Here is a 19,753-nt window from a genome sequence, read left to right as displayed (position 1 = left end):
GCATCTGGCTATTATAAATAAAGCTGCTATGAACATAGTGGAGCATGTGTCCTTATTACCAGTTGGAAGATCTTCTGGGTATATGCCCAGGAGAGGTATAGGGAAAAAGATCAAATAACAACATATAAAGGCAGGTCTATCAGAATTACACCAGATTTTTCACCAGAGATTATGAAAGCTAGAAGATCCTGGGCAGATGTCATACAGAACCTAAGAGAACACNAATGCCAGCCCAGGCTACTATCCCCAGCAAAACTCTCAATTACCATAGACAAAGAAACCAAGATATTCCATGACAAAACCAAATTTATACAATATCTTTCCACAAATCCATCCCTACAAAAGATAATAAATGGAAAACGCCGACACAAGGAGGAAAACTACACCCTAGAAAAAGCAATAAAGTAGTCTTCTTTCAACAAACCCAAAANAAGACAACCACACAAACATAAAAATAACATCAAAAATAACAGGAAGGAACAATCACTATTCCTTAATATCTCTTAACATCAATGGACTCAACTCCCCAATAAAAAGATATAGACTAACAGACTAGATACATAATAAGGACCCAGTATTTTGCTGCATACAGAAACTACCAGAGTAACAGTGACAAAGACAGAAACTACCTCAGAGTAAAAGGTTGGAAAACAATTTTCCAAGCAAATGCTCCCAAGAAACAAGCTGGAGTAGCCATTCTAATATCAAACAAAATGGACTCAACAGAAACATGTATAAAAGTTGGGGTCATAGACAGATGTACTTAGCACTTAAAACGAGCAGAATCCATAGAAACACTTATCTAGGACTAATTGGCTATTCTGGGTCTTTTGTTGTTCCATATCAAATTGAGAATTTTCTTTCTATTTATGTGAAGAATGAGAAAAGGATGTTAATTGTGATTTCATTGAATCAGTACATTGTTTTGGTAGGAAGATTTTTTCTCACAATGTTAATTCTACCAAGCTATAAGCTTAGGAGGTCTTCAAATTGTAATACATTTCTTAATCTCTTTCTTCACACATTTAAAGTTTTCATTGTAGAGGTTTTTTACCTCTTTTGTTATGTATATTTTAAATATTTTATTTTCTTTGAGAAACTGGGAAGAGGAGTGTGTGCATGATCTCTTTCTCAGCAGGCTTGTTACTCATATTTATTAAGACTGGTAAATTTTGTAAGTCAATTATGTGTCATAAAACTTTGCTGAAATTACTGATAATTTCTACAATTCTTCTAGTCAAATTTTCTAGTCAAATTTGAGTATAAGATAATATAATCTTCAATTGAAAATAATTTGACTTAATATTTTCCCATTTGTATCCCTTCTCTTGCCTTACTGCTCCAGCTAATGCTTCGATCACATTATGGAAGAGCAGTAGGGACAGTGGGCAGTCCTCTCCCATTCCTGATTTTAATGAGGCTTATTTACGGTTTTATTCATTTAGGATGATATTGGCCATGAGTTGTCATACATAATCTATATTATGTCCTACTTGTGCTAGGGCTTTTATTAAGAATACATGTTGACTCTTTTTTTTTTTGCTTCCATTGAGATGATCATATGATTCTTGTATATTTGTCCATGTATTTGGTTTATTATTTATTTCTTACATATGTTAAAAAAATGAAAAGTAAAATCAATGTAAAAAAAAACTTTAAAATGGATTAGAGATTACTATACCTAAAGATACTACAATGTTATATAGTTTTATACACTGATAATTAGCCCAGGGTAAATACACCTTGAGTTTTAAAGGATGCCTACATGACCTGATTATTACTATTTAAAATTGGCTGTGAAATGAATCATGAATTGCAAAGTTTTAAGTACAGCAAATGTATTCTGAAAGTGTATTTGGTCCAATCTCCTGAAAACTCAGATTCCTAATAGGAAGTATTAAAACTAATAAACTTTCACAGAATTCCTGATTTAAAAAAAAAAAAAAAATCAAATGCACTAACAAGATACTTTCTCAATCTCTATTTTAAAATTCAACCAGTTGTCTATATATCCAACCAAAATAAGAAATATGTCACTATCAAATAGATTTTAAAATTATAATATTTATGACATAAAATGTTCAAATCGAATATAGTGATCCACTGATTATAAATGTATTATTTTAAATACCTCAAAGGAAAAAAGTAATGCTGACTAAAGTATAACACAATTTTGCTACTGCTGTAAGACACATCTTAATTTCAATCATTTCAAACTCTGAAGAACAAAAAGCCTTATAACTACTGGCCCTAAAGATGCTTTTTGTGATGTCCAAAACCAACTTTCTTAGCTGCTGGATGTCAGTTGCCCACTTCAGACTGTTCACTCTTAGACGATATCACATCTTTTTGATCACATGAAACACCCATATTGTTGGGAATGGTTTTATTTGAGATATGGAAGAAGAACGACCTTTCTCAAGAGCATTATTTAACTTTTTATTGCCAATACTTACCATGAAGAGGCCACTGTAATTCTTGGTCTTCTAAAAGAGCAGCAGCTGGCAGGAGTCTATTAAGGCAATCAAGAGGTGGCAGGAGGTCGAGTAGGTAACTCAATAAAGGACGAGCCACTGATACCGGGAGTAACAGTAGGGAGTTAACAATCTGGCAGAGCATACTGCCTGCAGCTGACACATAGATCACATCTATGAAGAGCAAGAATAAATCAGTTACCTCAAAAAAACCTAAATACTTCTTCAGTTTGGAAACAACTTCAATAACTTTTTGTTCAATATCTACCTGATATTTTGTCATGTTAGTATTTACTATCAAAATAACACCTACAGACACTTTGTAGAAAAGCAAACTTACCTTGCATGCCAACAAACTCAAAACACAGAAACTGTTGTTTTTTAAGATACATTATAATACCACATCCATTAATTTATCCCCACTTTTAAATTCAGAGTACCTACAACAGACTAACTGCTATTCTGGGTGCAGACACAGCCATGTCCAAAGCAGCCAAAACTTTCCATCCTCCAATGATGTTAACATTCTAACAAGGCAAGTTTTTAAGTAATCTTAAAATTAAGATCGTCACAAAATATCTGCCCTTTCATTCTAGAGATTACTTTTCAATCAAATTTGTTCCATTATTGCACTGTACTCAGGGAAATGAGGAACATTTAGAAGTGAGCTCAGTCTGAATGGACAATAAATTTACACTGCATACATAACAGACAAACCAGACTAATAAATAAGTCTTGGTTTCTCGGCTGATTTCACTCTTTCTTTTTTCTTTTTCTTTCTTTCTTTCTTTCTCTTTCTTTCTTTCTTTGTTTTTTAAAGAGAAAAACTTCAGAGATCAACAAAAAAAACATTTAAAAAAGAACAAAAAAAAACAAAAAAAAACATTTAATAGGCAACGAGAGGGGCTCTGGTGCCCAGGAAAATCCTCAGCTAGGTGGAAACATAGGAACACATGCATGGTGGTTAAAGATACTTAAGACTAGATGAGCCTATTCAGAATGGAAAGAGGATTAAAAGCAAAATTTAGAGGATCCATTCCAATGCAGAAGGGCATATCCAATGTATGAGAGGATAAATCCTTCACAAGTCACAGAAAACCACTGGTCGAGATGGGTTTTAAAAAAAAAAACAAAAGCTCATGGAAGAAGGTACTTCAAGAAGGAAATTGGACAGGGTGTGGTAATAACCCCACAACCTTTGGTGGAAGACTGAGTCAGAAGGATTGCTGTGAGATTGAGAACAACATATTCTACAGCAGAAGACCCTGTCTTGACAAAAAGGAAGGAAGGCAGAATACTGTCAAAATAGGCAGTAAATAAAAATGTTACTTTATATCATAAATTAACTGTTTGAGTTTATATCACCTAATGCCTTTAAGTTATATCTATTGAGATCACTGGAATCCTTTAAGATCAATCACTGTTACAATACCCCTAAACCAAGATGAAAGTAAACAATGCATACAAATGAAACTCAGGATTATTTCTCCTCCACACAGAGGTTATCAGGCCCTCTTGAAGTTTTGGAAAAGTTTGATGACTCTTGCTTTATAACCACTGGTTAAATGTGAAAGTCAACATCAAACTCACCTCTCAATTTTTCTCCAACACTGCCATTCCAAGGACTTTCTTTAAGCAAATTTGCAGAACGTGAATAAATATCTGTGGCATGAGGCAGCAAAAGCTGAAGATGTTTATGAAGCAATGCCACACTGCTTGAGTTCTGCAAAGAAAAAAAAAAAATCCCTAAATTACTACTTTGAAATATCCAAAGTACAAAAATAATATGATATCCCCAATTATTTGAGCTGTATGTTCCTAGTAGAGCATCATGAAAAGCATAGAATTCATACCTCAGTAACGTTATTAATGTGGCAAAAAGCAAGCAGTTGTTTCTGTAATGAACACAGTAGTTCATGAAGATGAGCAGGCTGACTGTTCTCTGAAGATGATGTTCCAAGAAGATATTTATCACTATTCTTTTCCAGCTCTCCAAATGCTTGATCCTAAAATTACACATAATGAAGATTATATTTTAAGTATGTTTAGAAAATGATTTCTATGTTTATTCTTCTTTATCACATGAGAAACACTTGATAAAATTTTAACATGTCATTTTATAATTTTAAGTTACATATTACTTGGTCACCACAGTATTTCAGATCTGACATGTTTCTATCTTTGGAGAAGGAAATCTAAAATTTTATTTATATTGTTTAAATGTTACAATACTTTGACCTAAAAAGATCCTTACCCCTTTATTCTTTTCTTAATATATTGAAAAAGCAAGGTACCGTATAAAACCCTAAATTTCTTAAGAGAGTCTTCATTAAAATTTCGGCCAGATGAGTGTCTGGATGGCAGGTCTGGGAACCATATGGCTGATCTGACAGGTTTCCATATCCCATGCACACAGTTGAAAGGTCGGCAGCATCGGAAGGTGAGCTATAGCCAAGAAGGGAGGCTACATGGGTATGATCTTGTAAACTTGTCAGAATTATATCCAGTTGCATTCTCTAAACAACAATGAAAAAAAAACATATAACTAGGATAACGTGCATTAGAAGAGAAAAAAACTTCGGACAAAAACTTACTAACAATGGATAAACAATGCTCAAGAAGTATATAAACATTTTTAAAATAAATCTTTTATTTAAAGATTTATTTATTTATTTTATATATATAAGTGCACTGTAGCTATCTTCAGACACACCAGAAGAAGGCATCAGAACCCATTACAGATGGCTGTGAGCCACCATGTGGTTGATGGGATTTGAACTTGGGACCTCTGGAAGAGCAATTGGTGCTCTTAACCACTGAGCCATCTCTCCAGTCCATAAATTTTTTTTTAAGATTTATTTATTTATATGAGTACACTGTAGCTGTCTTCAGACACACCAGAAGAGGGCATCACATCCCATTACAGATGGATGTAAGCCACCAGGTGGTTGCTAGGACTTAAACTCAGGACCTCTGGAAGAGCAGTCAGTATTCTTAATCACTGAGCCATCTCTCTAGCACAGGAAGTATAATTTTAAGAAAAACTATTCAGACAGTACCATTTGGAAAAATGTAACAGGTTTTTAATCTCATCTTTTATGATTAACAGCTAAAATTCTAGCTAAAATAATGTAAATAATTTAAGCACTATAAGTAGGCATCAGTAGAAAACTCCAATAGATAAATTATATTCATGTTATTCTACAATAATATTGATGACAACTGCTTATTCTACTGTTTGAAAGAAATCACTTGTAATTTGAACTATGCGAAATATTTACTGAAAAGCATCTGTGGACATTATACTACCAGTAAATAGCATGCTTCCCCTCAAATCTATAGCTCTACAATTAACTCTTCTATTTAGCTCAGCAAAGCATTTATTTTCATGTGCTTAAAACAATAAAAATTAAAAATAGGGCTGGTGAGATGGCTCAGTGGTTAAGAGCGCCGACTGCTCTTCCAAAGGTCCTGAGTTCAAATCCCAGCAACCACATGGTGGCTCACAACCATCCGTATCGAAATCTGATGCCCTCTGCTGGAGTGTCTGAAGACAGCTACAGTGTACTTACATATAGTAAATGAATAAATAAATAAATATTAAAAAAAAAATTAAAAATAAGCATACTCACACCTCAAATACTTTTTGCTAATGACCTTTTCCTTTTCAGATATGCATCTCTAGGCATGGGACTAACAGCAGTAACAAAAGACTGATTTCAACTCAGCACTTAGAATAAAAGAAGGGTATCTGGCTTGACACCATAATCAACACTAGAAAAATGAATCGTGGCTCTAAGAATAGACTCCAAGTTAACCTAGTAAATTATCATGTGCATCATTTCAGGTCATTAGACATCCAACAATTCTTCCAACACACAATATCAAATAGTCAGGATGCACCGCAACTATCAAGCATATTTGTGAAAAGACTTGATTTGCTTTATTTTCCTCTCAATCCTATTTCCTGTGCTATGAATGGCATATCTACATGCAAAGGCTTACCTGTCCTTTGGATAAGCTTTCCCATCTATCAGGTCCTTGGGGTAAAAGAGAGTGAAGTAATTCCATCCGTTCTCGTAATGGAGGTAACAGCATGGTTGCTCCAACTGAGAGTGTTTCAATTACCACCTAATGTCCAAAAGCAAAAAACAAAGGGAGGGGGGAGGAGAGACGAGGAGAGACGAGAGGAGACGAGAGGAGACGAGAGGAGACGAGAGGAGACGAGAGGAGACGAGAGGAGACGAGAGGAGACGAGAGGAAACGAGAGGAGAAAGATCAGCCCAGTCTTCTATTTCTAATAGCAACATATGAAAAGTGAATGCACTAACTTCTGGGATTACACAGTCTAAAGGTGCCATGTGAGAACCAAAAGCACATAAACCTTTTTTATTTGGAGGGTTTAAGGACATGATGGCTCACACCTTTAATCCAGCACTTGGTAGGCAGAAGCAGCTGGGTCTCTGAGTTCAAAGCTAGCCTGGTCTACAGAGTTCTAGGACAGCCAGAACTACACAGAGAAAACCTGCAATTGATAGTATCTAGTATACTGATGAATATCACCTAGCTAGGCCACAGATTTAGTTCTCTTACCTCTTGGATTTCATCTGGGACAGTTGAATCCATCAGCCTGAAGAGCAAATTTCGAAGTGGACCCGCCTGTCTTCCAAGAATACTGGTAGCTACCCCTCCCGCCAGGGCCAGAGCAAGGTGATTTGAAAGCAACTTCAGGCACAGCTTAAGAAAATTATGGTGTTCCCTGAAACAAAACAAGAAGCATAAAAGTAAACATAATATATAGTTTAAGGAACATTCATTTTTCTCTGTTCAGACAGTTTCTCTGCGTAGCCCTGGCTGTCCTGGAACTCACTCTGTAGACCAAGCTGGCCTCAAACTCAGAAATCTGCCTGCCTCTGCCTCCCAAGTGCTGGGATTAAAAGCATGCACCACCACTGTCTGGCAGAACATTTTTTTTCTCTTTAAAAATTGTCAAGTGATGACCAATTTTTTAAAATATCATTTATGAAATTATATATAACCTTTAAATAACACAAAGCTATTAATAAAAGTTTAGTTCTTTTCTAGCTTACAAAGAAGACTCATGTAATTTAGAGAAAAAAAAAGAATAAATAAAAGTTTGAAAAGAGTACTTAATACATATGAATGCATAAGTATCTACAACATACCTTGATGAAGGGAAAGGTAGTGGGGGAATCTCACTGTTTATTTTATCACAGTATCTCTCAAGAAAAGATCGCAGATGTGAGAAGGTACTCTCTTCAAGATCTACACAATAAGGCCTGTGCCATGCAACAACTTGTCTAGAAGGAAGCATAAGAAAAGCATCCAACAGCCTTATAAATGAAACTTCTACACATAATCTATAATAAAAAATAAGATCTAGTTGGGAAGAACAAAACAAAACTAAACAGCTTCCTTGATTTAAAAGTATAGCAACTGGGTTTTCAGGGGGGGTTGTTTTGTTTTGTATTTCTTTTGTTGTTGTTATTTTTTTGTTATTTTTGTTAATGTTTTTTGCTTTACAAAGAAATCCAACCAAACGAAGGGCAATGAAGTTAAACAAATGTTTTAAATCAATAAAGCCTAGTGCTGAATTTACTTCATTTCCTCTTAATATGAAGACATTAAACTGTGTATGTGATTTTATACATGTGTTCATGTGTGTGCATGTGCATGTTGGGGGTGCCAGTCTACATGTATGGAGAGCAGAAATTGATGACCAGTGTCTTCCTCAGTTGCTCTCTACCTTATTTTTGGAGACAAAACCTTTCTCTGAACCTAGAGCTCATTATTTTGTTAAACAGGCCAGACAGTGAACTCCAGAGTTCCATCCATGCCCCCTACAGCAACCTCAGCACCAAGATTAAACACATGCACTGCAGAACCTGGCTTTTACATGGGACTAGAGACTGAACTCAGATCCTCACTTGTCAGGAAAATAATTTAATGACTTAGCCATCTCCTCAGCTTGGTACTTAACTTTTAAATCATTCTCTAAAGATAGAGAATTCAAAATGAGAAGACAATTAAGTACCTTAAATACAGCTTCTTCATTTTGAAATATATGTGACCTCAATATACATGAAAAGATATCTACATGTGATTTCTATTACAACAGAGTCAACACTAAAAATTATATACACTTTAAATAGCATATATATTAGTTTATCTTAAAAATCATATTAAATTTTATTCTAAATTTAGTAATACTACTGTTATACTCTTGTAGGGTTGCATATGAACTGTTCTGCCAAAAGACTCATGTGCTGAAGGCTTGGTCTAAGCTAGTAAATACAATATTGAAATGAGGTGAGCTGTTCTGCTGTACCATAATGTTCTGACTGACTTCAGGCCAAGGCAATGGAGACAGAAGATGATAGACTGATCCATGTAAACCAAAGTAAATCCTTTCCCCTTTTAAGGTATTTATATAATTTGATAAAGTAGGCAAAGATAGTAACACAATTACCTATATGAAAAAAATATATTTTTGATACAACTCTGAATTAACTTGAGTATGTATACATGGAAGCTTTGACTGTGAAGAGCCACTGTTTACTTTACACATGTATAATTTTACAAAACAAAGAAATCTTACGATAAAACAAATACCCATTCCCAATAACCTTGACACAGACATAATATGTCACCACGAATAGAAGTATAGTAGTATGTACCTTATTCTTATTGTAGAGATCTGTTATGTGTTATTCTGTTAAACATGGGATCAAATACACTTACTATCAAAATCTGTACTATTTAGAAATTAATTTTAATATATGATCATTATTATTATTAAATTTAATTATTTATCTTCTGAAGTATATTGTGTGATACTGACTCAATTTTAGGACATTCAAAGTCCTAAATAGAGAAAAATATATATTTTTTAAAAAAGTACAAGCATATTTAAGTATATAGCACTTACCTGTCCCTAGGGAGAGCAGTCCATGCCAAACTATGTGATGTTCCAGCTGAGATCTGCTGAATAGCTATGCCATCTAAGCCACTCACTTTCTTTGGTTTAGTAATAGGACCTGTTGAATTTCCCTGGCCACATTGTCCCATAGAGTTATTGCCCCAGGCATAAACTTCATTATCTAAAAATAAGACATAAAGTGTAAAACTTAAATTTAAATGTAACACATTTACAAAAAAGAATAATTGATAATATTTTTTAAAAAACTAATAATGTAGAACATTTATAATCCCTGCACTAAGGAGTAAGGAGGCTAAAACAGGGGGATTTAAAGTTTGTGCTTAGGCTACAAAGATGCTACTTAAAATACTAAAACAAACAAATAAACATGACTTTACCATGAGAAAGAGACAAACAATGACTATCTCCAATAGAAATATCAACTATTCTTGTGGCAGCCAATTCTTCAATGAGCTTGGGCCTCAAAGCAGTAGCTTCTGAAGAACCACAGCCTAGACAAGCTCCACAGCCCCAAGCATAAACCTGAAAAGACAGAAATACAAAACTCATAAATTCTTCAAATAAGTAGACTATTAACTAAAATTATCAAGTTGTGGTACCTTCCTGGTATTAAAATAATATTTAGTGTTTTAATCATTTTAAAGATGGTCATTGTACTCTCAGAAGACTAATAAATAAACAAGACAGCTGAAAAGCAAACATACCAGAGGTTAGCTACCTCATGTGATTATCCCCACCCCTCCTCTCCAATTATCTCTTAAATACACACATAAAAAATAGAAATATTAAACTATTACCATACCCTGAAAATTAATACTAATTACTTCTTAGCAAATTATCTGCACTTTGTTTCATTTTTTTAAAAAAAAAAAAAAACAGGCTATGATTGTACACACATTTAATCCTAGCACATAGAAGACAAAGGAAAGCAATTTTCTGTAAGTTCAAGGCCAGTCTGCTCTACGGAGTTCCAAACCATGTCTGGAGCATTCCCCCCAGCTTCCCCAAAAAAGAAAAAGGTCACTATCATTTATTGTACTATTTTTAAACACCCCATGTATAAACAGATGAGCAGCTGGGATGAAAATAAACTGGTCACAGGTAAAATGAAAGAAAAACAGGAGAGTCTCTGCTAAAGTTACCACTAACTGGCTTGCATTTGGCAAAAATCTAAGCAATTATGGAAATAATACCTTAAAACTTCTAGTTATTACCAGATGATGGTGGCACAGGCCTTTAATCTCTGTACTTGAGAGGCAAAAGAAGGCAGATCTCTGAGTCTAAGGCCAGCCTCTACAGAGTAAGTTCTAGGACTGCCAGGGATACCCAGAAAAACCTTGTCTCAAAAGAAACAAAACAAACAGCAACAACAAAACTTCCATTTACATGTTTCTTACACGGTAGACGAGAACAAGGAATGATAATGTAAAATTGATACCATGAATCACAAAACTGATCTTAATTATCATATACAAAAAATATGTGAATTGGAAGTCAAGATAGTTCCCCTGACCATCTTTGTTACTAATAACAAATTGACTAGTGATTGACTTAGCTGTCCAGGACAAGAAGCATGAAGAGGAAGATGAAAGGAGGAATGTCTGCCCATAAGGTAATGCAACAAATCAGCAAACCGAACAAATTCCTCTTTCCATTGGCTTTGATAAAATTCTATACACTCTTTTCTTTATGCCATAAAGGCTTTTTATGGTTATTATTTTTGTTTTATCTTCAAATTATTTTAGATAAGACTAGTAAGGTCAGGTTAGATTTCTTCTTCAAAAGAAGACCATATATTTACACCAGTTATCAGAAACTTAAGTACAGAGTGTAAAAGACCTCCAGCACAGCAAAGGCCTATTCAAACAAAGATTAGGAACTAGACATGGAAGGAGATATTACTAAGACTCTAAATGACTCTGTGGTTGGTGGTCTAACTAGGTATAGGGCCCATAGACTCATGTGCTTGAAAGCTGGGAATGGCACTATTAGGAGGTGTGGCCTTGTTGAAGTAGGTGTGGTCTTGCTGAAGGAAGTATGTCCCTGTGGGAGGGGACTTGAAGGTCTCCTAAGTTAAAGTTTCACCCAGGTGAAACAAGTCTCCTTCTGCTGCCTTTGGACCAAAATGTAGAACTTTCAGATTCTTCTCTAGCAACATGTCTGCCTGGAGCTTCCATGCTTCCCACCATGATGATAATGGACTAAACCTCTGAAACTGTAAGCCAGCCCAAATTAAATCTTTTCCTTTATAAAAGATCACTTGGTCATGGTGTCTCCTTACAGCATTGGCAACCCAAACAAAGACAGACTCAAAGTCCAATACAGCACTAGTATTCAGTAAGGCCCTCTGAGTTTTCTTTCAAATATTTTTTTTCTAAGATTTATTTATTTATTATATGTAAGTACACTGGAGCTGTCTTCAGACACTCCAGAGAGTGTGTCAGATCTCATTATAGATGGTTGTGAGCCACCATGTGGTTGCTGGGATTTGAACTCAGGACCTTTGGAAGAGCAGTCGGTGCTCTTACCCACTGAGCCATCTCACCAGCCCCTCTTTCAAATATTTTTAGCTGAGCACTAGATTAAGAACATTTGTAGCTCAGTTGGTACAGAACTTGCTTAGTATCCAAAATTCACAGATTTGATTCTTAAAACTTTAACACACACAAACAAAAATTACTTGTCTTGCATTTTAGGCATTATATCATGCCATATAAAACTAAATTACCTTCACTTAAACTTAAGAGCTACATTTAGCAGGAAAGTAGCACTGAGTAGGCCTGAAGGAACTGAGACAAATGGATTGAAAAGCCCCATAGGTATACCAGTAAACAGAACGGATTATCAAAATATTTCTTCCACTTTATTTCTGTAAACATACACATTGGACTTCATATAGCCTAATATGGCCATGATACACAATTTCCTTTGGAAAATAACAGATTTTCTGTTAAATAATTATTGTATACAACCATCTGGTACACAAAACAGAAATTATTTCCTCTCTCATAAAATGGAAGTATATGACACTGAAAGGAGGTCTGAGATTTGCTTGTGGATATAATCAAGTGAGCACTTGCTGATTTCAATCCATGGATTCTTACTACAAAACCAACTAGGAGGAACACATGAAAGATCATGTATTTATACCAGAATATTAAAGTATGTAATTGACTCTACAAAAGAATAAAATGAATAGTTTGTATTAGTTTTTCAGCATATGGAATACTCGAGACTTTCAAAAAAATAAGTTAAATCTGAATTTCAGCTTTGCTGATCATCTATGTTAGCCTAACATACAATGGACTCCTACATTCAAGCCCAAAGTGGCTGATAAACTCAAGAAAAAAAAACCATTATCACTATTCTTCACTGTGCCTGGTCTTCTTTGGTACTACCACTTTCCATCTGAAGGTGTTCTCTTTACCTTCTTTTTGAACATCTTTTTTAGTTCCTATCACTGTCCCCTTAAGTTTTTGTTTTGTGCCCCCTACTATTCTTTAACAGGAAGGAGCCTCTGAGAATCCTTGATGATTTGGGTGAGAGGGTTATAGGGTTCTAAGCACTAAATGAATTTATTTTATCGACTTACTTCAAAGAGCATGGTACTAAAAGAAAATGTATCTAGATCACACAGCAGGTAAGAAAACCTGGCTCGTCTTCATCTATTATATTTGAAACAAAATTAAGTATTTTTTCTCAATATGTTGTCTTAAAATCTTTTTCTTAGCTGGGCACACAGCTTTTATCACAGACCTTAGGAGGCACAGGCGGGGAGATCTCTGTGAGTTCCAGGCCAGCCTGGTCTATAGAGTGAATTCCAAGACAAACAAGGCTAAAAAGTTTTCTTTTACCTAGTCCATTGAAATACTCTTATGTATGTTTATTCCTTCATCTTACCTGCCCTGTTGATGTCAAAGCAAGTGAAGATTGGCTCCCAGCACAAACTTTGCGAATAAACATTCCTTGTAAAGCTTCAATAACTTTAGGTTTATATACTCTGTTGGTATCACCATGGCCAAGTTTGCCTACATACATGGGAAAAAACAACAACAACAACAACAACATTTTTTAAGTTAGGCAACTTAAGTCCATTCTTCTTTTTTCAGCACAGAATTTAATAAAGTACTTTAATTTTTATAGCAATGACCTGACAGACTAAGAAACCTGTAAGTTCCTGATAGCAGAAGACATTAACAAATGAACATGTCTGTTTCAAGAAACTTAACAATCAATAACTAATAGCCTCTTGTGTCTTATTCTCCTTTAATAAAAGCTATTTTATAAAGAGACAAAATAATTTTTCTTTGTCCCCCTTTAACCATATTTCTAACTTTTTCCTTTTTTTGAATTAAAAAAACTTTTAAGGATGTGTGTATGTTGTGTGTGTGTGTTTGAACATGCACATGTGAATTTCCAGAGAGTCCAGATGAGAGTGTGGGATTGTGAAAGATGGCTGTGAGTTGCTTGATATGGGTGTTAGGAACCAAACTCCAAACCACTAAAAGAGCAGCAAATGCTCTAATCCATTGAGCCATCTCAGCAGTGCCTGCATTTCTACCTTTAAATGGTTTGACAAGCTAACCAGGAATTGTAACACAGGCTTATAACTCTACAGTGCAAACAGCAGAGTCAGAAAAAGAGCTGCAAGTCTAATGTTACACAGCTAGACCCTGTCTAGGGAGGGAAGGAGGGAGGCAGGTAGGGAGGCAGGCACTATAATCCCAGAATTCTGTGGGAACAAGAGGATTGTTAAAGAGTTTGAGGCCAAGCCAGGAGTAGTGATACACGGCTTTAATCCCAGAATTTGGGAAGCAGAGGCAGGTGGATCTCTGTGAGTTTGAGGCCAGCTTGGTCTACACACAGAGTCCCTGATGAAAGAGAAGAGGAAGAGGAAGAGGAAGAGGAAGAGGAAGAGGAAGAGGAAGAGGAAGAGGAAGAGGAAGAGGAAGAGGAAGAGAGAAAAAAGAAAAAAGAAAAAAGAAAAAAGAAAAAGGCAGGCAAAAGTTTGAGGGCAGCATGGTCTACATAGAAAGGGATATATAGTAAGACCTTGATTCAAAAAGAAAAAAGTATTGACAGTTGACAGTTTTAATTTTTAAAAAGTTAAAGATTCAATAGTTCATAAGACAGAAAATATGGGAAATTACTAAAAGGGAAGGAAAATGGCTAACATATCAATGCAACCCCACCAGAAATTAACAAAATGTAAATTAAATTACTTTCATTATATATATTTTAAGTTATCATTTTTTGTTTGGTTTAGTTTTACTTTATTGAGACAAGTTCATGATACCCTGTAACTTTCAAACCCTCTTGCCTCAGCCTTGGAAATCTAGGAACAGCAAGACAGCACTATCACACCTGGCTAAAATTATCTAATTTTTAATACCTAGTATTGTTAATCTCTGTTTACACTGCTGACAGAGTAACAATTAAAGTGGGCAAAGCTCTGCTCACTCATGAGGCAGGTTTCTTTTGACTATCTTACTGACAGCCTTACTGTACTCCCACATGGTTTGTGGCAGGGAGAAAAAAACACTGATTTTAACATTGAGGGAAAAAAAACTACCAGGGGACATCTTGTTACTTCAGCAACGAAAAACTTCAGTTATAAATTGTCCTACAGATAAATATAAGAGTACTCTGAAGCCTGGGGTGGTGGCGCACGCCTTTAATCCCAGCACTCGGGAGGCAGAGGCAGGCGGATTTCTGAGTTCGAGGCCAGCCTGGTCTACAAAGTGAGTTCCAGGACAGCCAGGGCTATGCAGAGAAACCCTGTCTCANAAAACAAAACAAAACAAAACAAAACAAAACAAAACAAGAATACTCTGGGCCTTTTTAAAACTTAGTATAGGGACATATTTACTGATATCCATAAAATATTGCTATATTATAGCCAACAAATTATATAAATAATACATATAAGCTACACAGGCCTACTTTGGCTATTCTAAAAGGACATGTATAATGCACATATATTTAGAAATCTGTCTACCAAAGTGTTAACAATAGTTAAAGAACTATTGTAACAATGAAAGAAATAATTTATTTTTATTTTATGTCTGTTCATCTACATTTGAGATTTTCTATACTAGGTATATATACTTGAAAAGGATTTTTTTCTTCTTCAATCCTTATAGAAAAAAAGCCCAAAGCTACCAATAGATTTTTTTTTTTTTTACATACCATTGTCGCCTCCTCCAAAAGACCACACAGTTCTTCCATCTTTGGACAAAGCAATCGTATGTGAACTTCCACAAGAAACCTCTCCTACATTGCTAATGTCTTTTACTAACGTTGGAATGTTACGGCTGTTACTGTCACCATGACCTTAGATAAAACATAGAAATGATGTTAACTCCTTTTCTCTAGGTCATAATTTCACAAAAGTAATATGCTACCAGTTACTTTTAAATGCAATTAAGTACAAAAAAGTGAATCCTCTCTACCTGCTCTACCAGTCTTCTAGGCTGCTCTCAACCTGGGGGCCACAGGCACATAGAAGACTTAGAACATTCTAGGTTTCCATCATAGCACTTACCCTAATGTGTCTAATATTCCATTCATGTCAACTTGTTTTCACCGACCAGTACATTCAAGTTCATAATGTTATGTTTCTTAGCTCTGAACCTCTACAGAGCCTGGTTATAATTCTTGGTTACATCTTAAATAATGCATCAAAATCTAGACAAAATTATCTATAAAAATATAACTGGCTTTGAGTTTAAAACTAATAAAAATAAATGGCTTATGAACTTTGTGCTCACTGGTTCTTAGTAACAGATCACTTTTACTCTGTGGGAATAATTCCAAATTTTAAAATTTAAAAAACTCTTACCTAATCTTCCAAAGTCCCCTTCACCCCAAGTATATAATTCACCATCCTCTGTGACAGCAGCACTATGTCTGTATCCAGCTGATACACAAACTACTACCTGAAATGCACGTAAGTAAATCTGATAAGCATACCAATGCTAAAACACATACACACAGGGACTTCAGGGGCTTTATTACTCAAATCTCACATAGAAGTTGTCAAGAGGACCGAGGGTACTGTCTACCAATCACTTAAGTCCATGTTCTACTTCCTGAGCCCTGCCTGAACCCTGGCTTTTACCCAAACAAGAAAACAAGTTTTCTCAATCCCAAAAGAAACATTGTAATTCCTAGCAAAGACATCAGTCTGATCACTAGCAGGAATGCTACAGTATCAATCAAGTCTTTACAGAAGGAGTTGGAGAGAGTAAAATAAGAAACAATGGCAACTTTTTAAATACAAGATTAACATAAAAACCTCTGGTCTTTACTGACCAAGTAAGGCTTATTACCTAGTAAGTAACTCAAAAAATACTGACTATTACTAATATAATTGGAATATAAACTCATATTAAACTTTTCACATCCTTTTTGTCATCAAGAAATTACCTTTGATTAGTACAGTGGTTCTCAAACTTCCTAATGACTTGACCCTTTAATACAGATCCTTGGTTTTTTTTTTCTTAATACAGTTTCTAATGTTATGACCCCCCAACCATTGTTATTTCATAACTAATCTTGCTCCTGTTATAAATTATAATGTAAATGTGTGTGTTTTTCCAATGGTCATAGGACCCGTGGAAAGCATGTGAAAGCATCATGACAACCAACAAAAGGGTTGCTACCCACAGTTGAGAACCACTGGATTAGAAGAATCAAAGAGTAAGGACATATTACAACATACCTTAGGGACCACTCATCCCTTCAAATACTGATCAATGTTATCAGCTACTTATACAAAATCATACAGAAAAAGTCAGCACTAATAACTCCCTATCTTTTAAACCCCCAGAAATGAGAATTCACAGAGAAATTTAAATGTGAGACTCCAGTTTTAAAATCTGAACACTGAAAAATTCTACGATTTTCATTAGTAAATTAATTTAAAATATTCTGTTATTTTCTACCATATTTACACTATTCTGTTATAGAAAAGGGATATTGAAAAGAATACCAGTAGAACAATAGAATTAAGAAATATTAAAAGAACCAGAAAAAAATCACAATTATTAAGAATATTTAGCAGAAGTATCTTAAGAGTTTCATATTCAAGGACTAGAGAGATGGCTCAGTTCATTAAGTGTTTGTATGCAAACATGAGAACCAAGGTTTGGTCACCAGAACTTCATGTAAAAAGCCAAAAGTGGTAGAACATGTTTGTAATCTCCTGGGTTTGTTTTCTAACACTTGCTTGGTTCCAAGCAATCTGACACCCTCTTCCAGCCTCCTCAGGCATCAGGTATGCACACACATGCACACATATACACACACACATATAGTACACAAACATGCATGAAGACATAATACCTACAGGCATATGAGAAATCTTTTTTTTTTTTTTTTTTTTTTTTAAAGGTTTCTCAATGTGGCCCTGGCTATCCTGGAACCCACTCTGTAGATCAGGCTGGCCTTGAACTAAGACATACACCTGCCTCTGCCTGCCAAGTTCTGGGATTAAAGGGAAGCACTATTTCAACCAACAAAATAATAAAAATAGATTTTTAAAATTTTAATTACGGGGAGGGGGCATGCACGTGTACATGCAGGTGACTACTGAGGCCAGAGACATTGATACCCTGTGAGTTGGTATTACAGGGTAGTTGTGAGCCACCTGATGTGGGTGCTAGGGATAAAAACATGGATCTTCTAAAGAGCAGTATGCATGTTTAAGTACTGTGCCATCTCTCCATCCCACCCCCCCAAAAATTAATCTTAAAAAGTAGAATACTGTCCTAGAAACAACACATAAGGCTGACCTCACATGTGCCCACATACATGTAAAAAACTTAAGTTGAAATAAAAAGAACTACAATTGAATGATACAGGTAAAAGTATACTATTATCTATAAAATATACACAAAAAGGTAAGACAAAGATTGGTAGGCAAGAGGTAATTCAGCAAAGAATGTATCAAAATCTGATAGATATAGCCGATTACTACACCACTGTATTTGTTAAAGCCAAAGTACATACCTTTCCCTGTAGTGGGCCCTGGATAAGCTTAGGGTATTTCTGGGTTGAACTATTCCCATGTCCTAGTTTCCCATAGTCACCATCTCCCCAGCTGAAGACTTCACCTTCTGTAGTAAAAGCTAAAGTGTGACCATCAGAGCCTTTGGATGATGAAACTTTCTTAATAGACCGGTGAGGCTCAAAAGTTAACTTTTTTAAGGTAGACTGATTATTGGAATCTCCGAGGCCCAATCTCCCATAGCTGCCTTTACCACAAGCTCTGACAGAGCCATCTGTAGAAATGACAAAAGTGCAATACTGTCCAGCTTCAATCTATAAAAGAACACGAGAATCTTAAGTTAGAAAATGCTTTGAGAGAGTCAAAAAATAAAACTTCAGGTCAGGTTCATCAAAAAGGCAGAAAGGAAATCATTAAGAGGAGAAAATGTCATGATCCTCCATAGAAAGCAGTAAGCCGAAACCATCAATGACATTTTCAAAGTAAACCCATGCTGAGTGTAAATTTATGTATCCTTTAAGATTATCTACCAGTGTGGAAAATAAATGAAACAACTGGAACTGGAGAGATGTCTCGAACCCTTGCTGCTCTTCCAGAGGTTCTGGGTTTGATTCCCAACACCCATATGGGAGCTTAAAATGGTCTTTAACTTCAGCTCCAAGGAATCCAACATCCTCTTTTGGCTTCTATACAGGCACTATATTTAAATGATACACAGACACTTGTGTATGCACGTAAAACATCTATACACATAAAATTAAATAAGCAAAATCTCAAAAAGAAAAAATCTAAAGAAATAAAACAAATATCCTCCACACAATTAGACAAGGAAAAACATTTCTATGTTAGGTCCGTTAAAGCAAGAATCATTTAGATTAAAAACATGTATGTATGTATGTATGTATGTATGTGTATGTAAATATATATTTAAATAATTATATACATTTTTTTCATACTCATGATGAAAAAATACAATTTAATGAAAATAAAATATAAAGCTTTACCTTGGATTACAAATAAAAAAAGGGGGGGGAGAAAAACCCAAAACTTGATAGTAAGAAAATAAAATGCCATTCTGAAAAAAAGGAAAAGTCCCTTTTGTTAAGTATCACTTATGTGGAATACAAAAATAGAGCCTGCTACCATTAAGTAGGCTTTTTACATTTTTATTTACATATTTTCAGTTTTTGGTATTTTGAAACAGGGTCTCATTTTGTAGTGCTGTTTGGCCTGGAATTCTTTTTTTTTTTAATTTAATTTTTTATTTTCTTTATTTACATTTCAAATGTTATCCCGAAAGTTCCCTAT

The 19,753-nt window shown here is 35.1% G+C and overlaps 1 protein-coding gene across 1 annotated transcript in view; it reads right to left on the bottom strand.

Annotated features, from left to right (window-relative positions):
* The window catches only part of Herc1 (HECT and RLD domain containing E3 ubiquitin protein ligase family member 1), a 160,319-nt gene that overhangs the window by 107,927 nt on the left and 32,639 nt on the right, over positions 1 to 19,753 (bottom strand). Inside the window, 13 exon segments of the mRNA XM_029543584.1 lie at positions 2,457 to 2,648; positions 4,065 to 4,197; positions 4,328 to 4,480; positions 4,769 to 4,990; positions 6,480 to 6,605; positions 7,068 to 7,233; positions 7,661 to 7,795; positions 9,424 to 9,595; positions 9,813 to 9,957; positions 13,336 to 13,463; positions 15,625 to 15,768; positions 16,277 to 16,373; positions 18,448 to 18,759. Of these exon segments, the coding sequence (XP_029399444.1) occupies positions 2,457 to 2,648; positions 4,065 to 4,197; positions 4,328 to 4,480; positions 4,769 to 4,990; positions 6,480 to 6,605; positions 7,068 to 7,233; positions 7,661 to 7,795; positions 9,424 to 9,595; positions 9,813 to 9,957; positions 13,336 to 13,463; positions 15,625 to 15,768; positions 16,277 to 16,373; positions 18,448 to 18,759 (2,125 nt within the window).

The sequence above is a fragment of the Mus pahari genome, chromosome 10 (assembly GCF_900095145.1).
Source record: "Mus pahari chromosome 10, PAHARI_EIJ_v1.1, whole genome shotgun sequence".
Lineage (NCBI taxonomy): Eukaryota > Metazoa > Chordata > Mammalia > Rodentia > Muridae > Mus > Mus pahari.
Note: the sequence above shows the minus strand (reverse complement) of the source record. Positions and strands in the feature narration are given on the sequence as shown.